The sequence below is a fragment of the Pseudonaja textilis genome, chromosome 1, assembly GCF_049901715.1.
Source record: "Pseudonaja textilis isolate UNSWEBS1 chromosome 1, rPseTex1.2, whole genome shotgun sequence".
Classification (NCBI taxonomy): Eukaryota; Metazoa; Chordata; class Lepidosauria; order Squamata; family Elapidae; genus Pseudonaja; species Pseudonaja textilis.
The window spans coordinates 287065652-287090070 of NC_141990.1; the positions used below are offsets into that span (position 1 = coordinate 287065652).

At 36.3% G+C, this 24419-nt stretch overlaps 1 protein-coding gene and 1 long non-coding RNA gene across 3 annotated transcripts in view; one reads left to right on the forward strand and one right to left on the reverse strand.

The window, feature by feature from the left end:
- The window catches only part of ADCK1 (aarF domain containing kinase 1), a 96896-nt gene that overhangs the window by 64098 nt on the left and 8379 nt on the right, over nt 1-24419 (forward strand). For both annotated transcript variants that reach the window (XM_087922054.1, XM_026712537.2), the window contains 3 exons: nt 6532-6690; nt 14382-14540; nt 18831-18947. In XM_087922054.1, the coding sequence (XP_087778180.1) occupies nt 6532-6690; nt 14382-14540; nt 18831-18947 (435 nt within the window). The remainder of the gene's footprint in view (nt 1-6531; nt 6691-14381; nt 14541-18830; nt 18948-24419) is intronic.
- Nucleotides 13114-21168, reverse strand: LOC148128244 (uncharacterized). Its single transcript, XR_015741109.1, has 2 exons — nt 21091-21168; nt 13114-13965 (listed from the first exon to the last, which is right to left on the reverse strand). It is a non-coding gene; the product is annotated as an uncharacterized LOC148128244 (long non-coding RNA).

Genomic DNA, 24419 nt, shown 5'->3' on the forward strand with positions numbered 1-24419 from the left:
GCATCCAGAATTTTAATTTAGATATGCTAGCATGTTTCCATAATCATCTTAGTTACTCCCTGTGGGTGATAAATACAAAGTTCTTGGCTAGGTTTCAAATTTCCAGAATGAAATTCCAAATCTTTCACCCTTAAATCCCAAATATTTTTGATGTTCATTTCTTTCTTTCCAAAGTTCGAATACTATAAACAGCCAGCTTTTGGCTAAGGTTGAGTAGGAACTGATCTAGGGTGCCAAAGTTTAGGGGAATTCCAATTCATTCTAAAAATGCAAATCTTAACATTGGTGAAATGTGGTACCATCAGTCAGCGTGCTTAGGATCATTATTGCAAATACTTCAGCTGGCATTGCACATGAATGTTAAACCAAATAGTACCAACATAAAACAGGCCCCAAACAGGAGGCAGAATTCCTTCTGACATGCTGCATTTCTGTGATGGAAAGTGCACTTGCAGCAATAAAGGGGAGGATTTAGCCAATTAAGAGTTTTCCCAGAAAGAGACCTGGATCAAGAGACTATGCAATTTTGAGCTGAATGGGGTGGGGGGGGAGTTTCAGTATAACCATACCCTAGAATCTCTCAAGATATATCTAATATTTCTAGTAGCTTCGAAAGTTATAGCTTTAGTTTGGCAAGATTCTGTCTATTAGATGTAAGCAAAATAAGAATTGGGTTCGATTGGATCTCACTGTCTCTGGGCCTAACAGTCATTGGCATACAAAGATTGAACCTTGCTAATCATTTTCTGGGGTATTCACTGTATTTAAAAATAAAATTTGGCTGAAATAATCCATCTCAAGATGTTACGATACTAATTCAGTATATTCATTTGTTAGAAAATTATTCTGATTTGTCATTCCAAATACTGAAAAATGACCATTATAATACAAATTTCAATTGTAAATGAAATTGCAATTAATTTGTAAAATTAAATGAAGTTTCAAAAGCTTTTTTCTAATAATGTTGATTGCTTGAAAACTTCACATTTGTCAAAACAATCCCAGTGGTATAACTGAAAATTGGGAGAACTGAAATATCTCAACAGCTCAATTAAACACCTATAGTATTAGTATTCTTAGTTCTTAAATATTCTTAGACTTAAATATTCTTAGTTCCTTCAATTTCTCCTCATAGGAAACAATTTCTAGCCTTCTGATAGCAATAGCAATAGTAGTAGCACTTAGACTTATATACTGCCCCATAGTGCTTTGCAGCATTGTTTGAGCAGTTTACAAATATCAGCATATTAGTCTCAACAATCTGGGTCCTCGGTTTACCAATTTCAGAAAAACAGAAGGCTGAGTCAATCTTGAGCAAGTCAGGATCAAGCTGTGGGCAAAGTTAGCCTGCATTCAATACTGCATTCAGCCACTGTGCCACAAGGGCCCTTTCCAAAAGCTGTATCAATTTGCCAAAATTATTCTTAAATGGTGCAAACAAATTCCATAGCTTGTGGATAGGGCTGGCAGTGGTTCTTCCTTCAACTGGTGCTCAGACAAATGCAAAGATTGCTGAAGTGACCTAATCATATTTTCATACATAATTTAACTAGACATGTATAAAAGTCCTATAAATATGAAGAGACCAATGCATTAGTTAATAGGGAATAGTTGTCTTCCCTTTCCATCCCATTGTTTTTGCTCTCTGTCTTAGGCTCTGCAATAACTAGAGCAAAGTATCCACTAGGCCGAATATATCATTGGCAAATCATTAAAAGGGCACACTCCATCTCCATTAACAGTTGGGGGAAAGAAATTTTATATTGGCTCTTAGATTGAAGTAAAAGGCACTATATTGCACAGAAGTTATTATGAGGAATGCTTAATAAATATGGACTTTGACAACCAAGCTAAAGTCTCATCAATTAAGTTTGGCATTCATTAGTCAAGAAGAAGTCCAATCAGATTTCATAGACCGTGTTTCTATAAATTGTGAACGGTTTGTTCTGACATTTGATGAATTATTCTTCATAATCCACTATCTGCTATGATAAATCTAATCTTTCATCTTCTGCTGTCTTAATAACTCCTAGAGCAATTCAGCTCTTGATTTCTGAACACAGAATGCATAAATTGAAGTAGGAAAGAAAAAAAATGTATTTGCTTTCTAAATGTAAAGTAGCTCTTTTTTTGAGTTAAATATTTCATTGACCTTAGACTTTTAGGTCTTGTAAAAGCTAATGAAGTATGGGACTTTCATTTCAATGATTCAGCATCTTATTTAATTTTAAAAATAGTTGGGGCAGGATTCAATAAGGTGGTGGATAATGGATTTGTTACAACAGGATTTTTAAGAAGCTTTCTGAATATTGGTTTAACAACATACAGCTTCCTTTCTCCAAGTCAGACAAGGCAAAGAATTTTCTGGCCCCAGAAAAACCAACAAATTGACTAATAATATCATGTTTTGTGGACCAGACATCACAAAATGAAAACCTATGCTGTATACTGGAGATTTCAAACTTTGTCAGGATATGGACCTTAAGTTTCTAAAAAACAACTCTGGATCAAGAGGCAGAGAGAGCTACCAGGCAGAAATATTTTATTAGGTAAAAATTGTGTCCTTTATTTCTACTTTGCTGCCACTGTCACCTGTCAAAAACTGTGTTGGTTATCAGGAGCACTAAAATCTGGGAAGGGGGCGTCTGAAGGCCAGCTGACAAGTCATGCCTTTCTCACTGTAAATATAATTCCTGTATTTGAGTGAACCTCCCCCCTGTAAGGTTTTATTTAAAATGTTCTGCTATATTATGACTTTAATATGCCACAAGACTGTAGTTTTTGCTATGAGATAGATGCAGCTTCCCTTCTGGAGCAATTGCCTCATGACCGATCTATTGCCACTGGCAGTGGCTTTGCTTGGTTTCCAGCCAAGTTTCCTTCCCGTCACTTGCTACCTGATCTTTTTAACTAGAGGTGACAGGTATTGTAGCTGCATCTTTTTTAGGCAAAGTATATCAGTGCCATTGACTTACTGTCTGTTCTCATCCTCATAAAATGTCTAAATTTATGCATGTCTAAAGCAAAGAGTTTTACTGATTCAAATTTCAATCCAACATGTATTACCACTCTCATCGTGATTATTATAAAAATTATTTCTATCTTTACATATATTATTTGCATGATTAAAAATCAGCCCCAGCAGTGAAAAATGTTATAATGTAAATTATCTGGCTGTGCAGAATGAATTTCAATATTAAATGAGGTAAATGTTTCCACACATCTCAACAGCTTAAAACCAACCTGGCACAGTACAATAAGGGCTCATATTTGGGCTCATGCATGGCCATAAATAGCAGCAAAGACTTAAAATTAACTGTATTTCTTTCCCGTCTTCTAGTGGTCATGCACATTTTTGCAACCCAGATATAATAGCCTAGGGCTGATAAATAGTTGCTTGGCTAAAGGCCAGTTATAATTAGGTGATGCTATGGAGTTTTAGACCCAACACTCATAAGGCTTAGCAGTGACATGTAGGCAGATATAGTATGGATGTTGGAATGTGACGTAGCTCAAAGATGCAGCTTAATGGATGCGAAATCAGTCCTTTTAGCAATAAATCTCATTTAGCATGTATTTAGCCCAAATAGTTATGAGCTTTGGATTGTGAAGACTACATTTCCCAATGGCCTTTCTTATCATTGAGTGACATACTATAAAGAAAAGTATTGGTTTCCTAAAGGATTTTTCAGAGACTGATCGGGATCACTAAGCCATAGTTAGTTTTGTATTAGTTGATCTAAATACTGTTATTGCCATAGGGTCTATATTTCTACCAGGCTTGGAAGAACTGCCATACTGTGTACACTAACTATGTGGGTAGAATATGATACTGTTAGATTAAAATGTGTAGATTACTTTGTGGCTTAGTATATCTATCATGCCAAGCTGCATTATATATATAAAAAAACCTCTATTCAAATATAGTTGTTTTAGTGATAGTAATTTCTCCAAGCCATCTGACCTGTGACTAAACATTAACTTAATAGAGTGGGGAACAAAAAATGTAATCTTAATATCTTGTGAAATATATGAAAGGAAGACAATTTTTCTTGCAGCAAGGATGTCAAAAGGATGAATCATGCATCCATTGTAATTATGAAAAAAAATGTAACCAGTTCTTTTCAAATGCAGTTGCTCTATTTAATTGATTTTGCTGGCAGAAAAATAAAATAAATAAATAAAAATTAAAAGATGCCCTCCCTGTGACTGACTGGAGGCAGCTGAAACTCCATGGGAATCTAATTGCTGCAAATGTGCCAGTTAGCTGCTGGTAATATTTATTGTGGAGGCAATGGAGAAGGGGGTGGCCGAGCTAAGAAGTGGTGTGTCTGTGTGCTTGCCGGGAGGGAGGGAGGGAGGGAGGGAAAGCTGCTGTCAGCAGCTGTATGTAGGCTTGGGTTGCTTCTTTTTCTCCCTTTCATCAACACAAAAGGTTTCTGTTGGATGCTTTGCATGTAGGCTGCTTAAAAGTGTTTTATTCATATTTAATTGCTGGCTTGCTACAGTTCTCTTCTTTAATTACTGTGTTAAAAAGTAGGCTATAAAATGCACTCACACTCAATTTGTTTTCTTTTAATTTCTGCATATATAATGTAGTCCTTGACTGTTGGCTCTGTTATATGAGTTTAAATGTGCCTATGTCTATGTATATATGGATGCGTGCATATGAGATAAATAGGGGAAAAGAAAAGAACCTTCTTTCTTTCAAATCTGCTACCAGAGTTTTAAACAAGCTTGGCCAAACCTCAGCGGATTCAAGATAGCTTTGAAGCCAATCCAATTGTAAGGTTGAACCTTCAATGGAAAATTCCTGTATTTTCTCTCCATGCTCTCTGGTTAGTCCAATTCTCACATGCACTTGTTTCGTTAATCCTCTTCTTAGGAGTCCCCTAACTGAACAGTAACAAATCTAGACAATTTCTGGATGGCAGAAACGAGTTTAGATTTGCTTCAATTTCATGGTCATCCAAATATTTGCAGCCCAGATCTGGCCAGTCTGGGCTGCAAATATTTGGCTTTCTGTCTTTCTGGCTTTTCACTGTTACATCTTTCATTGAAAGGAATTTCAATTAACACAGAACTATGACTATATGCAGTAGTTGAATGTTATACTTGATTAGGGTCAGATGAATCATCAAACTAACCATAATTATTAAATAAAACAAAAATTGGTTAGGTTCACACAGTACATTGGTCAAAGTCAGCCACACAATGACTTAGCACAATGTGTGAGTTCAGCCATTATCCAGATAAAGGCATATTTTGCTCTCATAAAGTGCACTAAGCCATCATATGACCTTCTTAGTTCTTGCTCAGTGTGAGCCCCATCAGTTAAACTGCTATGTCCCTTAACACTTATTTAGCAAATTATGATTTTAAAATATTGGTTTAATGTTATATACGAACACAGTCAATTAGTAAAAAGCCAAATACCTGCTAAAGCAAGAATAGCATTGTTGGATCATACCTGTATTTGGTTTTTATAACAACCAAATAAATACATATGGAAAAGTCACAAGCAGGGCATATCTGTTTTGTTTATTTCTTTTTAGAATTGTTTATTGGTGTCTACCAGGACAGTGTGCAAGAAACTTACATATTAAAACAATACCATCTATCCTAGCCACATTAGAAAGCACTACATGTTTCTAAATTTAAATTAACAATGTGTCTTTTATATTTCTTTGGAAAGCAGAGAACTCAGTCAATTTTCAGATGTATAGAGGCATATCAGTGGCTAGTTGCATTCTCTGTGAATCTATCTTCTTTTAAAACTTTCTCTTAGAGCTTTGCACATTATTTTAACTAGCAAAACACACACAATATTAGTGTTAACAGTCATTCTAGCAGCACAAAGTGTGATTAAAAAGAAAACTGAATGATATAACTATGAATTTCAGACTGCTGATTAAGGACCATTTTATGATAAACCTGGTTGGTTGTTGCCTAATGGAAGAGATTATCCTTACTAGTCAAGGTTCATCTGGTATCTGAAATGATACTGTTCTAAAACAGTTAGAAAATACTTCCATTCTCCATGGCTAAAGTGTCTGATCTCAGAGTGGACCTTGCTGGGTAAAAGAGCAACAGAGAAATGTTATGGTAGAAAGTAAAATTAATTTAACGGGTTAAATCTTGTTTTCATGGTGTAAATAAGAATGAAGTGCTTGTAATATTATTTATGTTGTGCAGCTCACCAGTGCTAGAATGTGTATGTCATACTAAAAACTCTTCAGTGTATAGCTACTTTCAGTTATTGTTGAGCAAGTTGAATGTAAAAATTATTTAATTAAACAGCCAAGCTTCTTCTTAATTATGGTTCAGTGTATGAAGAAACTACATGGTTTGGAGGGTTTTTTGTATGAATTCTCCAGTTTTCTCAGTTACACTGTTTTTTTAAATAAATATTACAATAGTATGTTATATTGCTGTGTTTTTATTCTTGTTTATTGCAGAAGTTCAAGGGCTAAAATACTGGGCAAGCTAAGCATCAGCCAATCTGAGATACCGTATCTCTTCTCCTTACAGATCAATGAATTGTTTGCTAGTTTTGAAGATGTTCCATTAGGGGCAGCATCGTTGGCTCAAGTCCATAAGGCTGTGCTACAAGATGGGAGGACAGTTGCTGTGAAAGTTCAACATCCTAAGGTCCAAGCACAGAGTTCTAAGGATATTCTACTGATGGAGGTAAATTAGTAGCTTTCTGTGACCACCTTAACTATGCTTTTCTGTTATTATGATTATTTTATTTCAGTGAAGATGTCTTTAGCTTCTTAAAACGTTTCAAAAAATAAACTGCATATTTTTCAACTGGTATCTGAAAGAGAAGTAGTGTATACTATATCTAAGGTTTATATCTAAACCATCTGGTGGTTTATATCTAAACCATCTCTAATCTGTATTTTGATTATACACATAATGTGTGTATAATCAAAATACAGATTAGAGATGGTTTACATTTTCAAGCTCTATGACTGCATAACTTTTATCTGAGCATTTTATTTAAACCATAAGCAGACAACCAATAGCCAGCAGATTAAGAGACTTTCTGTAAATTTTTAACCTCTGTACAATGGCCTCTGATTTATCACTGCTACCATTGGCTTTTTAATACCGTATCCCAGTTTGCTTTGATCTTCTAACTTGCTGGTCTTCTCACGATTCCCCATGTTCTTCAATTTCTATTGCCTTCTATTTCTACGTATGGCAATGGTTCTGAAAAAATTGTACAGATCATGTTTAACACAATCAGAACACATATATCTACCACAAAGGCAGTTTCACACAGCATGCTAAATTGTTTTGTGTTTTCTTTCTTTGGGCTCAGTATGTGAACCTGTTCAGTTTGGTTTACAAATCATAAGTTTTGGCTTGGTTGTTGTTCTTGGTGGCACACTGGTTAGAATGCAGTATTGCAGACTAAGTCTGCCCCTAGCCAGGAGTTTGATCCTCACTGGCTCAAGGTTGACTCAGCTTTCTATCCTTCCGTGGTCAGTAAAATGAGGATCCAGATTGTTGGGAGCAATATGCTGACTCTGTAAACTGCTTAGAGAGGGCCATAAAGCCCTCCAAAGCGGTTTACAAGTTTAAGTGCTGTTGCTATTGTGTCAACTCACCAAAGGTGATTTATTTGATTATGTTGAGACATATTTAGCACCATTATTATATATCACATGTTATGCAATGACTGAAGAAGTCTTCTGGAAACTGTTAAGCAAGAATATGGACCTTTCTTTTCTTCAATTTGATATTCGGCCAAACTGGGATCCTGGTAAGGGAGACCAAGATTGTAGATAGTACACATATTTACCTTGACAACTGTGTTCTTTTTAGCCCTGCATTGTCAATACATCAGAATTTTTGTGAACAGAAACAGGAAAGCTAAGTTTCTTCCAGTTTCTCTATAAAGATTTCAGTAATGCAAATTATAGTGATTTCTTCACCATATGACCATGTTTGAGGAAACATGCTTTAAATGTGCATTGTTCTCATCTATTTCCCATCCCATTTCTCTTTTTCCAAGATGGGTGTTTCCATAGTAAAGCATCCATTCTGATGAGGTACTGCTTTTTCAGTTTCCAGGATCAGGGTTTAAAGTAGCAATTTTATGCAACTGTTTCATGCTATAGTTAATATGATCTTGGATATATTTACTCTGATTGTTTTGCAAAGCCCCCCTGCAAAACTAATTAGTAGCTTCTTTCTCTTACCTTCTGTTACTGGTTTTTATTCAGCAAGATACTATTATTACTAATGTATGTTTCTTTCTTGCCCACTAATTAGCCAGTTTCCTAGATTATTTTCCTCTTTTTCTTTGCTCCTTTTCTTTCAATAAACAGATTTCATTGTTGGCTTTAAAAGAGGAATTCGATAACCTGGAACACAGGTATATGAAGGACTATTATTTTTTCACACTCAATATTACCTATAGTTAGGGAGCAGTATATTGTCAAATACAATTTGTAGGGAGAATAGTGGTGGTAAAAGGTTATATTTCCATCTCCTGCTTAGAAGCATCTTAGAGCCATCTAGTTGCTCATTATAAGAAAGAAAAATATTGACTACTATGGACTTTAGCCAGATAAAAACAGAGCTGCTGTTCTTATAAAAAACATGGAAGGAATTAATAAGGAAAAAAAAATCCTGTGCAGGAAACAGAAAGGGGTAGATTAATTAATTAGCAATAAAAGACTGTTTTTAGCAGCTTCTGCTGTCATAGTGAACAATTATAGGGTAAAAGCAAGAGGAAGCTCCCAATTAAAGGCACATTGCCCCAGTGAAACTCTGATAACAATTAACTAATCCATATTGAAAAAGCTAGCCCTGGAGATTTTTAACCTCTCAATGTTGTAATTCAGTAGCGAAAAGAAAAATAGAAAAATGGCAGAACCTATATTGGCCTATTCTCTTTCATTCTTTCTCAATCCTATTAAGTTAAACCAACAGATTGATTAATTGTAAAACAAAATTGATGTGGAATAATGATGTGCTTTTTTATCCTGCTTACAATTTACATCATAATCATCTTAGGTAATTTGAGACATTTCCAGTCAAAATTCATTTCATGGCTGTATATACAGGGCATATATACCTTCTCGGTGGTGGCTCCCTCTCTCTGGAACATTATTCCCCCAGAGATTAGAATGGCTTCCACTCTAGCACTCTTTTGGAAGGCACTGAAGACCTGGTTTTGCTAGCAAGCCTGGGGAACCAGAGCGGGATGGAGCCCATCAAATGGCTAGTGTGATCTGCTGTTGTCGGAGCAGAGGGTGGGAATTGGGGGATGATTTTTAAAAATTATTTTTACATTTTCCAGATTTTGTTCTTTATGTACTTTATTAATTCATTTGATTCTTTTTATTAGTTTTTATTGTTTTTTATTTTTATTTTATATTTTAAATATGGTTTTACATTGTGTAAGCCACCTCAAGTCACCATGGGTGAATAGGCGGCAATATAAAATAAATAAATAAATATACAAGGGAGGGCATTTCTGTGGATGCCACTTCAGTTATGTAAAGCAGTACGTTATCCAGTACATTAAATGTTGCATCTTTATTACAGTTTGTACCTCAAATATATGAAGTACAGTACATCTGTGTGTCTGGGCTGCAAAAATATGGAAAAGTATAAGATGGCAGAGTTAGAATTGTTTTTTAGTTGGTTTGGTTTGGTTCATAAATTATCTTGCTCCATCTTCAAATTCATTCAATGTAGAAACTCTAGTTAAGATAGTTATTTAAGAACTATTTAAGATAGTTTTTGAGATTAGAGTAAGCCAATCTGTGGAAAATGTAATACATGAATGTTGTTCCTTTAAGTTGCTTTCCTGACTTCAAAACACAAGCATTTTTCCCCCTGTTTGGTGGTAGTTTGAAAAAAGAATTCCCAGTATTGTAGGATTTTTCTCTCTCTATGTTTGTATTTATTATATAATGCAATCACCTCCAAAAAGTGATTTGACCAAAAGTAAGTCTGCCCATCTCTTCAATTCTGCCACTTTAAGTTGTGAACTCTTTTGAGATTGATTAATGCCTGTTTCCTAGAAAGTAAACAGGAGACTGTAAGAAGAATATAAGGCAACCATATTCCAAGGAGCAAGCTCACAAAACATTTGAATAGGAGTTTGTTAGGCAAATTTTGTGGCAATTTAAAAGGGAATCCAAAACAAATTTCTCCACTAGCAACTGTAAAGGATTTATGCTAACCTGAACTCTAAGAATTTAAGCAGAAACAATAGTTTTTTTCTACTGATGACACTCTAAGAAGCAAAAGTGAAAATGAATGGACAGGGTTCTATAATTCTGATCTGAAGCGTTGGTCCAAGTTTTCCTCTCTGCCTGAAAAGAACCAGGTATATATTTACAGCAAACACAAACTCACAGTAGTTGTGAAAAAGTCAAAGGATTGCAGTAGCAAATTGCCCCATTTCAGCTGATGAAAGGTGGCTCCCCAATAGAAAGCTAAAATAGAACAACAGAGTGAAAAAGACCTTGGAAATAGCTGATTGCAAACCAAATATGAGGCAGCAGGGTGGCATGACTGCAAAGAAAAGAATTTCAGTTTCAGGCTGCATCAACAAAAATACATTTTGCAATTTTGCTAGAGCCCACTGTAACTACATAGCCAAAAAGGCATTAAGAGTTGTTAACCTAGTCTTACGTAGCTTTTTCTTTGGTAATATTACACTACTAACTAGAGCATGCAAAACATTTGCTAGACCAATATTCGAATGCAGCTCATCAGTCTGGAACCCACATTATGTATCTGATATTAACACAGTTGAGAAAGTCCAGAAATATTTCACAAGAAGAGTTTTCCACTCCTCTACTCGTTGCAGAATACCTTATGCCACCAGATTTGAAATTTTAAACCTAGAAAATCTAGAACTACGCCACCTTCGGTCCGATCTAAGTATAGTATATAAAATCATACATTGCAATGTCCTACCTGTTAATGAATACTTCAGCTTCAACCATAACAATATAAGAGCAAACAATAGATACAAACTCAAGGTTAATCGCACCAAACTTAATTGCAGGAAATACGACTTCAGCAACAGAGTGGTCAATGTCTGGAATACTCTACCCGACTCTGTGGTTTCTTGCGCAAACTCCAAAAACTTTAACCTTAGACTGTCTACCATTGACCTCACCCCTTTCCTAAGAGGTCTGTAGGGGGCATGCATAAGCGCACCAACGTGCCTACCGTCCCTGTCCTATTGTTTCTTTTCTTTTCTTTTCCTTATATGTATTCATGTATTCATAACTATGTTTTTACTTATACCTATTATCTTGTAAGCAATTGACAAACAAAATAAATAAATTAATTAATAGAAAGGAATCCTTCTACTATATTCAGTTTTATCCCATCTCAAGTACTGTGTCCACATTTTAAGAATGATTCAGAGAAACTGAAGCAGATTCAGGAAAAGGTAACAAGGATGATTGGGGAATAGAAATTAAGTCCTGTGAATGAATTAGGTATGTTTAATCTTGAGAAAAGACAACCCAGTGGAGCTATGATAGCGCTCTTCAAATACTTGAAAGGCTGTCATGTACAAGAAGAACAAAATACGTTATTTCTTGCCCCAGGGTACAGGGCATAGAATAATTTAAATTACAGGAAGACAGATACATTAGAAAACATTTCTTAACAGCAAGAACAGTTCAAAAATGGAACCAATTATACAAAAATGTTGTGCGATGTGTTTAATCAAAGGCTAGACAATCATATATCTAAAATTTGGATCCCTACACTGGACAGAATGATCTACATTACCCCTTCCAATTTATGTTAAGAGTTCAGCTATAATAATAAGGATTCATTTTCTATTTGCCAATGGTAGGAATGATGAGATCATATGACCTTATATATGTGTAGGAATTGATCATGTGAAATGATAGTCTAACCATGAAAGACTTTTGAAGTTAAACTAGTTTTAGCAAACATTATTTGAGTGTAGTTTCAAGGAGCTTCTGGTCACAGAGATTTACCATATTTAGTTCTCAATGTGGTTGTTATTCCCCAGGTAGAACTGATATATAATTTGAGGAATGCGCTTAAGCTTTCAGTTCCTGCTTAATGAATTATCTTTGGATAATTCCATCTTCAGTGCCAATTTCATCTTTTCCTATATCGTGAACCATTTGTGCTCTACAACAGGGCTGTCAAACTCCCGGCCCGCAAGCCAGATGCATCATGCTCTGGCCACACCCATGCCTGGTTTAGCGAAGGGGAAAAAAGTCCAGATAAGTCACATGATGCTGCCATGACGACATGAGTTTGACACCCCTGCTCTACAAGTAGTCCTTACGATTATTCATTCAGGACTGTTTGAAGTTATATTGCTGAATGAAGGGACTTATGATTGGCTTCTGAAGTTATGGCCATTGCAGCATTCAGGTGGTCACATGGTGAAAATTCAGGTGTTTGACAGCCTACCTGCATTTATGACCGCTTCAACTCTCCCTCGCACCCATTTCCACTCATCTATGCTCTTTTGACCCTCCATACTCCACAGCCATTGTCACTCTAGCTGGCCTTCACCTGTGTTCTTGTTTCTGCTGCTGACAAAACATGTTTGGCCTTGTCCTTGTGAGGCAGCTTCTGGTCACTGGAGATTGTCTGCCCAAAGTTGTGCATGGTAGTTTCCTCACAAGACCTAGGGAAGATGGCCTTATATGGCTAGCAGCTGCTTCACAAAAGAACAGGATGGGCATGCCTTGTCAACAGTGGGAGCAAAAAGATGGCTAAGGTCAACTGGATCAGTGGAGTGCAGAGTAGCAGGAACCTTGGAGTGTAGGATGCCAAGCGTGCCTGTGCCTGGAATTGAGCTGGGGTGGCTGGAGCTTCCTGAGACACTGTGAATTTGCATCATACTATTAGGGCTTTATGGGATGTGGCAGCTTTGCCTGTGTTATTGGGGCTTCCCAGGAGACTATGAATTTTCACTCTGTTGTTGGGGGTTCCCAACAACAGTGGGAACCCCCACTGTTCAGGGTGCAGGGTGGATGTTGAGGTAATTCCCCGTTAGGAGAATGAGAGCATATAGGGAGACGTATTGAGAGAAGTGTTTGAATAACACACACACAGCACACAGATATACTGTACAGTAAATGTAGGTTTTTTTACTTCCAGAAACGTTAAGCAAAGTTCAAATACAGTCCAAAGTCATTCACAGGTAAATCAGTCAGTTTCAGTCCAGGGATAATCCAATAGCAAAGTCCAGTATCAAAAACAGTTCAGTATCAGACTTACATCAAATCCAAGAATATCAGTCAATTAGGAGGAAGGGCAATACTCTCCAATAGAAGGAAACAGACTCACTCACACTCTCTTCTGAGACTAAGACTAAGACTAAGACTAAGACAACCCAGATTTCTGGCTTCATCTTATGGCTGTTTGAGAAACCACATCCAATTACACTTTTAGGATTCTCTTAAAGAGACAGTATTAAAATGTCTGTCCTGGTTTATATATTTCCAACCCAAATACCTGTTAGGTGACTTATATTCCTAACAGTGCAGGTTGGCCAAAAGAGCAGAGATGGGGAAGTAGGTGGTTGGGGTTACACCCTTCTTTACCTTACTTCAGCTTCAGGCTGAAAGAGACCAAGCTTAGAATGGCTTGGATTGGGATGGATCCTTGGCTAACCATTGTCACAATTCACTTAACGACAGTTACAGGGAATGCCAGGGTTGCTGTCATGTGGACACATGATGTTGCACTTTATAAAAAACTTATCAGAGCTGAAAGGAACCTTGAAGATCTTCTAGTCCAACTTCCTGTGCAAACAGGAAACCCTGTACCATTCCAGACAAATGGCTGTCCAGTCTCTTCTTAAAAGCTTCCAGTGATGGAGCACCCACAGCTTCTGGAGGCAAGTTGTTCCATTGAATAATTGTTCTGTCAAGAAATTTCTCCCTAGTTTTAGATTGGTTCCAGATTAGTTCTAGATCTCTGAGGGAGGGAGGGAGAGGGGGAGAGGGAGGGAGGGAGGGAGGGAGAGAGAGAGATCAAATTATTTTCCAATCTATCCGTTTTCTATCCACTATCCTACAAGTATATCTCAAATTTACAGATCACCCATCTCACTCACAGTTTTGCTTTTACAGCTTTGCTAATTGGTAAAGCTACTCATTAATTTGTTTACAATTTATACTATGGACCTCTGTGCCCACAGTGGAAAGATAGTAGGCAAAGGGGGAGGATTATGTACTTTTATTTCCACAAAAAATGGAATCCTTCTCCATCCTTTGCATCTGGGAAATTTCTGTATTTAAACATATAGATGCACTCCTATTGCATGTAGATTGTTTTCCAGTGCTAGTTTCCTGTGGCATGGTACCCAATAAGGTTATCGATTGTGATTTCAGATCCTCATCTTGGTTGTGAAGCAAATATTCCCAGACTTTGAGTTTATGTGGTTGGTGGATGAAGCTAAGAAGAACTTGCCTCTTGAACTTGATTTCCTTAATGAGGGAAAGAATGCCGAGAAGGTATCCCACATGCTCAGATGCTTTGACTTCTTAAAGGTATGGTATATGGATAAAGGTATGGATGCTCATATATATAGAAAAACCTTGATTCAATGGATCCCCATATAGTAGGCTTGGAATGCTATGGACAAACTTTCAGGTCAGATGAAATATTTCTAGTACAGTAGAAAAATTCAGATGGGACTGTTAGGTTTATGTTGACTTTACCACCACAAAAATGTGATGAAACTATGTTGATCATGACTTGCTTAATGGTCAGCATGACGTATGACAGTAATTCTGGGCTCAATTACAGTTGCAAGTTGAGGATGACTTGTATACTAATTGAATCGCACCCCTGCTTACAACAGTTCATTTAGTGACTGTTCAAGTTACAATGGCACTAAAAAAAGTGACTTATGACCATTTTTCACACTTATGACCTTTGAAGCATCCCCATGATCATGTAATCAATATCCAGTTGCTTGGCAACTGGTTCATACTTACGACTGTTGCTGTGTCCTAAGGTCATGTGATCACATTTTGCAACCTTCTGACAAACAAAGTCAATGGGGAAACTAGATTCACTTAACCAGGTTACTAACATATCAACTGCAGTGATTCACTTAACAACTGTGGAAAGAAAAGTCGTAAATGGGGCAAAACTCATTTAACAAATGTCTCATTTAACAACAGAAATTTTGGACTCAACTGTGGTTGTACGTTGAAGACTACCCGTAAACAACAATGTTTTATTTTTAATAGACTCTGGCCTATTTTCAAATCTCTGAAAATCTTCTGCAAGGAAGCAGGTTTTCCTATCATTCAGCTCAGTCAATCTACCTGTAATTAAAACAAACTGGAGATAAACCTGTTGTCTTGGATAGCAATGGACATTTTCTGATCACAATGGTCCTTTTCCGAAAAGATGCATGTACTGAATATTTACAGTGCTCATTCTGTTGACCATGAGCATTACTTCCGTGGATTGCAAATGCACATCTTTAGGCAAGATATGTGTTTGTGACTTGCCGTTGTCCATTTATTTGAACAGCACTGAGCTCAAAGTCAAATTGCTCACTAATCTTATATGGTTGAACAGGAGCTATTAGTATGGAACAGGTTGGAGTTCCTCTGGTAGGGCCACATATATGACTTGCATATATCTGGACAGCCACTATCTGGCAGCAAGGGATATATTGTAGAGAAGAATATTTGTAGTTCAGGGTTGAAATGAGGGGTCCTTGATGCTCTCTGAGTTTGGTTGTTTTCTTGCAGAAATTTCTCTATCCAAACTAGGCAACATCAGCAGTGGTAATGAAACATCTTCAAGAAAACAGCCAAGCTCAGAGAGCACCAAGGACCACTCAGGTAAAAAAATTAGTAAGTATCTGGATTTCAACAGGCTGGATAGAGTTGCCCCACCTTTCTCAACCTGGCCCAGCCATTTTCAGTCTTGAACAGAGCCTGGGAATGCTCCACTCGGTCTTTTCCAGGTTGAATGCAGAAGCAAAGAGGCCTTTAAAGGGTAGAAAGGGCTGAAAGCTGATGGCTCATTTAAAGTGAATGTTTATCGCACATGTTGCGCCTATGTCCATGGCTACTGTAACAACTTGGAGAGTGTGAAACAAATCCCCATGGAGACCGCCAATCACATCCTTGTTGGGTGAAAGAGCCGCTGCAGTATTGATTCAGGGAACAATTTAACAAATTATTGCAAAAATGGCTTAATAATAGATTTCTCCTGTCCAACTTGTCGATTCTAAGACATTTTCATCAACACTAAAGACAGCAAGGGAGTTGTGTTATTGTGTAATTTTTTTTTCTTGAGGGTTGGGGAACCCTACGGCACAGCAGGGAAGTAGATTTCTCACTGTGAACCCTGTTAAGCTTGTAAAGCCAAAGATAAATTGTTTCCATGCACAGGCATTAGGGCCCAATGTCTGTGCATAATTTAAGACTGCCAAAGACTATGATTTTGTGCTTACAAAGTGACTTACAAAGCTTAGTAAGAGCCATTGGCTGTTGTTGTCAATTTTGAAATGAGGATAAGTGTCGATTTAGGATTAAAATAAGCAATGCCTTTTGGATCAGTGGATTTAAGGGCCAGTGTATAGTAACATCAGATTTTTTTTTAAAAAAAAGAACTGTTAGCATTAGGAATCAGCATGTACTTTTTTAAAAAAGTGAAACAAAAAGGAACTTAGAGATTCCCTGAGCAAGGTTAGAAGAAAAAGGTCCTTACCTTTCTTTATATCCTCTGAATTATAGCAACAGAAATAGCTCTTAGACTTATATACCACTATACAATGTTTTACAGCACTTCTGAGTAATGCGATTCCCCCAATAATTTGGGGTCTCATTTTATCAACCTCGAAAAGAGGCTTGAGTCAGGCTTGAGTCAGAATTGAACTTCTGGAAATGGGAAAAGTTAGCCTGCAATACTGCATTCTAACCACTGGGCCACATAGCTCTACATAATGTATGTGGTGTATGTGGTGTTATTGGATATGCTTAGAGGTTCTGGAAATTCTCTGTGAAATAGTTTGGAGATTAAAATGGAAGAATTCTAGCTTATAGATTTATCATTTCTGCTATTTTGGAGCCACCTTTTTTCATCAATCATTAACAATACAAAACCCAACATCTAAACTGAAATATATCTAGTTCTTTCTTCTTTCTCAGTCCTTAAACTTCAAATTTCTATAAGGTTGCCTAAAACCCACTGAAGTCAATAGAATTTATTTCAGAGAGGCATGTGTAAGCAATGTGCTTTAAAGAGCATATGTTCTGTATTAATGTACATATAAATATTATATTTTGTATGCATGTGAAATGCCTCACTGTTATTCAGATAACTCCATATATATCAGTTATCAACCAAAAGGTGTTCATTATGAGTCTGGGATCCATAAAGTATTTATACTGATGTCATAGTTTCAACCTAATCCTTTAAAAATATTTTATATTCTGAAACATTTGAAATTTCTACCAACAAACTGTAAAAATATTGCTTGACTGTCTAATTTAAACATATACTAGCAATTCTAATGTTGCTAATATTACTACAATTTATTCTGATAGCTCACATGATGAGCTAATGATAGCAATAATATATTAAAATTGAAAATGTAGTTTTGACAGTATTTCATTCTTCCATTCTAAAAGAGATACTTCATCAGAAAGTTTTTCAGCTTTCTGACAATAGATTTTTTGTTTGTCAGTAGGATAAAGGAGATATTTTTGCCTGCTTTAATGGTTGGAGGAATTTTTGTTTTGTTGACTGATGTTCCAGTAACACTTAAAAAAGACATTGTATTTTCAGAGAGGGGCTTAATGATCTCCCAAGAAATCTCCTATTTGCAAAATGTTGTTTGCTTCTCTCTGCCAATGGAGATGTAATAACTTGGAGGCCAGGAGCATGTCTGCCTAGCATCTGCACACAAAAGGAGCAGTAAGGCAAAGTATGATGGTTACTTTCTTAGATTACAACGATGCAAAGGAGATATAGTTCTTCTGTCTTTGATACAAACAGAAGAGCTAAAGTCCCAAAATGCCTGATGTGACTGCGGATTAACAGTGGCCGTAAATAAATCAACCCATGTCAGAGATTGCTAGTAATGATTGTGATTATGATAGCCGTGTTCATAGAACATGTTCCCCTGTGTCTAAGTGAACTGTATTAACCCAATTGCATCGGATTTTAATACACCACCAAATAATAAAGTAACTATACTATAGTGGGGCCAATGACTAGACAACTACATGTTAGCCTAATGTGTCACATGAATCCAATCTTTAAGTGAGATTGTCGTTCCATCTTGGCCAGTAATATTTTCTTTGAATAAGAAACTTGCCAGTTTTTGAGGCCAAGTCCTGGATTCTTCGGACCAAGGATGCTACACACAGAAATGAGGTGTTGCACATGCAGAACAAATGCTTTCCCACTGAATTTAGGTTGTCCAAGGCAGATCTGAATTGCATTCCAAGTTTCTGAAATCTAACACCAGCTTTTGTTTTTCCTTTACCAAACTGCAATATATTTACAGAATGGTCTGTGGCTGGGAATATGTAGTATTTTATAACTGTTTTTTTTTTTACAATTACTGTTAGTGAAATATTTCCAGTCTTGAACTCTCCTAACTATTTCCTGTAGCTACTCCTCAGGGGATGAAGAAAGGTTAATTTGATCTGGAATAATCTACTTACATATTCATATTTCCAACACAAGAAGGTCCAGTCTGCTCAAGTGTTTGCATCTCATGCTAATAAAAGATGGTTTATCTAGTTTTAGCTTCCTCTGTTTCCCTTAATATCCTTCAGAGTCTTAAGAGTTTTCTGTTATAGGTTCCAAAAATTTATTGGGAACTTTCAACAAGACGTGTTCTTTTCATGGAGTTCATGGAAGGTGGACAAGTGAATGACAAGGACTACATGGACAGAAACAGCATCAATGTCAGTGAGGTAATATTCCTTTTTACTATGTCAGGAACCAGTGAAGGTGAGCCAAAATGTGCTGTTTATGATATACAATGGTGACATCTGAAAGGTTTAATTAAATTGAGCTCTTTAATGTTGAAAATTCCTAGAATATAGGACCTTAAAAGTTAATGAAATTTGGGGAATAATACCTAAGGATTGCATTATTGAAAAGAATTAAAACATACATTCAGAAGATTAACCTGCAACAGAGTTAATCTTTTAAGTACAATGCTGTAATTGTATTCATTCACAGAAACTACTAATTCTAATCATTATCACACATATATTGAAAGCAATAGTGTGGTTTAACTGTCCTTATGCAAATTGTCCATGGAGTAGAGACAAACAGTCACGGAAGAAGTCTAAATTATGTTGTGGCATTGCCAAAACCAGTTGACTATATTAAGATAGATTGTCATGTTATATTTCCTGATTGCTATACTGTTGATGTAATTATTCTCAGGAAGAAGCCAGAAAAAAAATTGGCAGGTAAAAAAATAAGAAACTAAAGGAAATTGTATAATTGGTTGTAGAAACTATTTCAGTACTATATCAGTACTCAATTTTTGGTTTATAACACAAAGTACATAACTCCTCATAATTTTACATACAAATTTGGTGTTCAGATATAATTTCTACTATATGCCCCGCACCTTTACCCTAATTAGAAATTAAGAGATGTCACACTTTGTTCCAGATGCAGTCATATTTCATAGCTTGATGCATTTCTTGATTATAAGGGGCACGTGGCTGGCTATTTGTGATTAAAGTATATGTGATTTTTTAAGGGAAGAGGCTTAGTTTTATATGCAAAAAATAGGGCAGATTGAGCCTGTCAGACTTGCCCTCCAAGTCAGTGAATTCTGATTGAATTAGTGCTGCCAGCTTTTTCCCCTGTGCACTATTGATGAGCGTCAAAATGCCATTTGGCTGACTAGCGATCAGAGTTCTCCAGTATAAAATCAATTGTACTTAATCTGTCTGTCTTTGAAGCCGCTATGCTCCCTTCCCATCATCTTTTTATGCTGTATCAGAGGTCACTCAACTTCATTTATATACATTCCAGCCTAAATTCAGAAGGGAAGTCAAGTTACACATTTGTTATCTATTAAAAACCTACATCTATATATATTCCTACTTTCCACTAGAAGGAATTATTTGCAAAGGTAAGTAAGCACTCCCAAATTACATGAATGTACTAATTGGCAGTAATATAAAAGGGGAGAATAACTGCTTCCCTGCTTCCCTATGCCTTTATTGCTTGCACTGCTTGTGTTTGTGCTTTGAGGCTCAATATTTGGGATCACAGAAGCCACCTGAGAGCAGGTTTAGTAGCAACCTTTGTGTTGTCCTTGCCTAATTATTTTCTTTTATCCCTTATAAGTGGTGATTGTTCATTGCTATGCAGCTCTTTGGTTACTGTGGTAGAGCTGATTTAAAAAGAATTCTTCAGATTGGATTCTTTGTACCATTTTTTCTGAGATGGCAGTTTTCATATCAGAGGACAGCGTTTTATATGAACACATATGTTGTTAATATTTAAGTCAGTAAACTGGCTTGAAACTTTCTTATTCTGTCCTAAGGAGTTGTTGGAATTGTAGTCAAACCATTTGGATCACAACTGATTTCTGCCTCTATTCTGAACTTTTAATAAAATGTTTCATACCTTCCTTGTATAAGTTCTAGATTTGCAGCATTTACCTTGTGTCCTTTTATCTTGGAATCTGAACACTGCACATCTTTATTAATAACCTCTTATTATTTTCATTATTAAAAATGAGGGTTAATGCATATTTACATCATAACTGTTTTTCTTAGAACTAGCAATTGATTTTAGACTGGAATATGCAGTATTTATTTTAAGTTTACTTTGTAATAGGTCTTTCAGTGTGGCTTGTACAATTATATTCTAGAGTTGATTAACAAATGCTGTAAATCAATATAGGTTAACTGTATTCATGCTAAGAGATTTTTTACAGTCTTGCTATGAGAAAATAGGAAGCTTTTGGCAATTCCCAAACTCCCAGTGAGGGTCAAATAATATGATTTTAAAACTATATTTTTTAAAATAATAACATCAATCAAGATTGGAACTTTGTTTTTAGGTGAGAAGTAGTGAACTTACCTCTGTGTCCCACTTTTCAATTCCACTTCAAACTGGGAATGTGGAGAGAAAGCCAATTATTTCTAGCTATTTCTCTGGTACCAATAACAGATCCCAGTTATAAAAAAAAACAAGAGGCAAAGGTTAAGGATCCTAACCCCTTATCCATAAACCTTGACCTCTTCCTGCTGATCATTTACAGAAAAAGCCTCCAGCCTGTTTTCCATTGTTTAACTTAAACCTGTTTATTTGGGTGCATATTGAGTCAAATTTAACAATAACTATGTAGGCAAATGTTCATTATTTTGACTTGTTTCTGGTAATAATACTTTCAGGAATTTTCCTGTGATGTATTTGAATGTTGCCCTACCTTGCTTGATTGGTATTCTTGCCTACATGATACTGCTGATAATTATCCCCACATCCGTAAGTTGTAGGCCTCTCATATTATTTTCTTTACTCTTTCTCAGACCATTGTTTTAACTATTTTGATCTGGTCGACAAACCATCTCCACCTTTGTGATTTTATCAACCTTAGCTTTTGCCTTCTTTTATCACTCTGTAATCTGGAGCTCAGGAAAACAGACGTATTTACCATTTTCACTTTTTGCCATCAATTGTAAATTGACTAACAGTAAGCCCATAGTTTGACATCACCAATATTTGTCAAAATTATGTTCTTAATATAATTCTAGTTCATTGTAAAGATTCCTTAGAAAATAATTAAGGAGCTTGGTTTGCCCTTTATCCAGAATATATTTCATATTTTGACATGATTTACGCAGTCAAAAGCTTTGCCATTGCCAGTGAAGCAAAGAATTCAGCCTTCAATATATTGTGAATTTTGTTTTGTGTCAGACATCATATATGTGGCCAACAAATTATTGTTGTTAGATATGTGCAGCAAGAAGTCCACTCGGGATCTTGCTTATCTGATCTGATTACCAAAATTTCTAGTTTGTTCTGTATTTAATTTCATTATCTCTTTCTCCATTTATAGTAGCTCTGTTCATTTAGATTTTGTTGTGCATGTTTTGTACTTTTAGGAAAATATTAAATATTACTGATTACTAATGCCCATGAGTACCATTTGGTTGCCAGAACTGTCCTACAATATTCTGCTGCCATCAGTTTCTACAATCCTACAAATATTTTTTATGTTTTGTGCTGGATTCAGGGTTATTCATGCTAAGCAACAATCATTATACCAATAGTAAAAAAAAAGTAAACTGAATTTGCGCAGCCATATGTGATCTGCATTTATAACTATACTCTTTTTCCTTGCCTGCCTGTGTAATGATTATGAACTGGGCATGTCAATTCTTCAGAGCACTGTTTTCAAGCATGTTTGTTTTCTCTATAAATAAATGGTCACCTACCCCTTGTTTTGTCTTTCTGAAAATCCCAAAGCAGCCCTCCAAATATGAATGGAGTTTTTATTTTATTTATTATTATTAGCTTTTTATTTTTAAAATGTATTGCCCTCCCCATTTTACCACAGGATAGCTCTGGGTAATATTTTTTTTAAATAAGTGGGTAAGATTATTCTTGTTAGATTTGGAGGAATTTTTTATCCATTGGGCTTTAGAAAGCCACATCTGGAATTGAGGAAAAATGATCTGACACTTCTATAATAGAGCATATTCTTCATTATCAGATATCCTTTGAAGTATGCTTACTCCACTAAACTAGTAATGATAAATTTATTTTTCAGCATTCCATGAGACAAAATTTGGTCACCTACCCCTTGTTTTGTCTTTCTGAAAATCCCAAAGCAGCCCTCCAAATATGAATGGAGTTTTTATTTTATTTATTATTATTAGCTTTTTATTTTTAAAATGTATTGCCCTCCCCATTTTACCACAGGATAGCTCTGGGTAATATTTTTTTTAAATAAGTGGGTAAGATTATTCTTGTTAGATTTGGAGGAATTTTTTATCCATTGGGCTTTAGAAAGCCACATCTGGAATTGAGGAAAAATGATCTGACACTTCTATAATAGAGCATATTCTTCATTATCAGATATCCTTTGAAGTATGCTTACTCCACTAAACTAGTAATGATAAATTTCTTTTTCAGCATTCCATGAGACAAAATTTGGCAGGTGACATAGGGCATGGTCATGAGACATGGAGTTAGGCAATTTTAATGACATCATTATATAGAAAGATAACATTTCTCAGATTCAGTGACCACAGGCTTTCAATAGTCTTGCTAGAGGATAGTAGGAAACCCTACAGTGTTTTATTTCTGTCTTCAGGCACACCAGGTACCATGTAGCAATAGTGCAGTGGTGGCTAATGTTTTTGGGCTCCTGTGCCGAAAATTGCCAACACCCAGAAGGCAATGTGCACGCCCCACCATGCCCCCTGCTCAAGCGCATGCGATCTCCCTGCTGCTCCCTTACCTGCACTGTGCATGCACGCACCTCCCAGCTGATTTTTCACCCTGTTTGAGGCCTTTTTTGGCCTCCCAGAGGCTCGAGGGAAGCCTCTGCAGCCTCTGCAGGCCGAAAAATGGGCCCGTTTTGTCACTTCTGGTATTTCCGGAAATTATAGGAAGTGACAAAGTGGGCTTGTTTTTCGGCCTCTAAAGCCTCTGGGAGATCAAAAAAGATCTCAAATGGGCCAAAAAATCAGCTGGGAGGTGAATGCATGCGCAGTGAGGTAAGTTTGACTGGGGCTCGCATACCCACACAAATGGCTCTGCGTGCCACCTGTGGCATGTGTGCCATAGGTTCCCCATGACAGCAATAGTGGGAGAAAACTATTACCTTCATGCATTCTTCGTCAGCTTTCATGATTAATCTAGTTGGTCATTCTGTGTAACAGAATACTGGATTTCCTAGTTCCTGGGTTTAATCTACAAAATTCTTTTTACGTACTTATGGGAGAATGTAAAAGAGCACTTTGATTCAGATTAAAGTATCTTATGTTTATCAATAAGATATTAGATGGAAGAAGCATTAGCTATACATTGTGTCTCATCAGAAGAATAAGATGCTATTTTTCCACAAAGTCGTTCTCTTGATATTGTAATTTTCTTTTTATATTTGGGGTAGCATACATAAATGCTATTATCCCCTGCAATCTGAAATATTACATTTCACTCAGCTATTTCAGAATATTTCCACTTTATTTGACTGCAAGTGTTGACTACACCAAACATTCTGCTGTTATGAATTTAGAAACGGATTTTTTTTCCTCAGTCAGTGCCCATCAAATTTGTGAGCAATTATTAGCTGTAAAGTATCCTAAGGTCTCAGGCAAACATTTTTGCAAATGCACAACAAATCTATGTAATGTTGTACCAAACCCCTCCCCCCGAAACCCTATTGGATGGTAACTTTC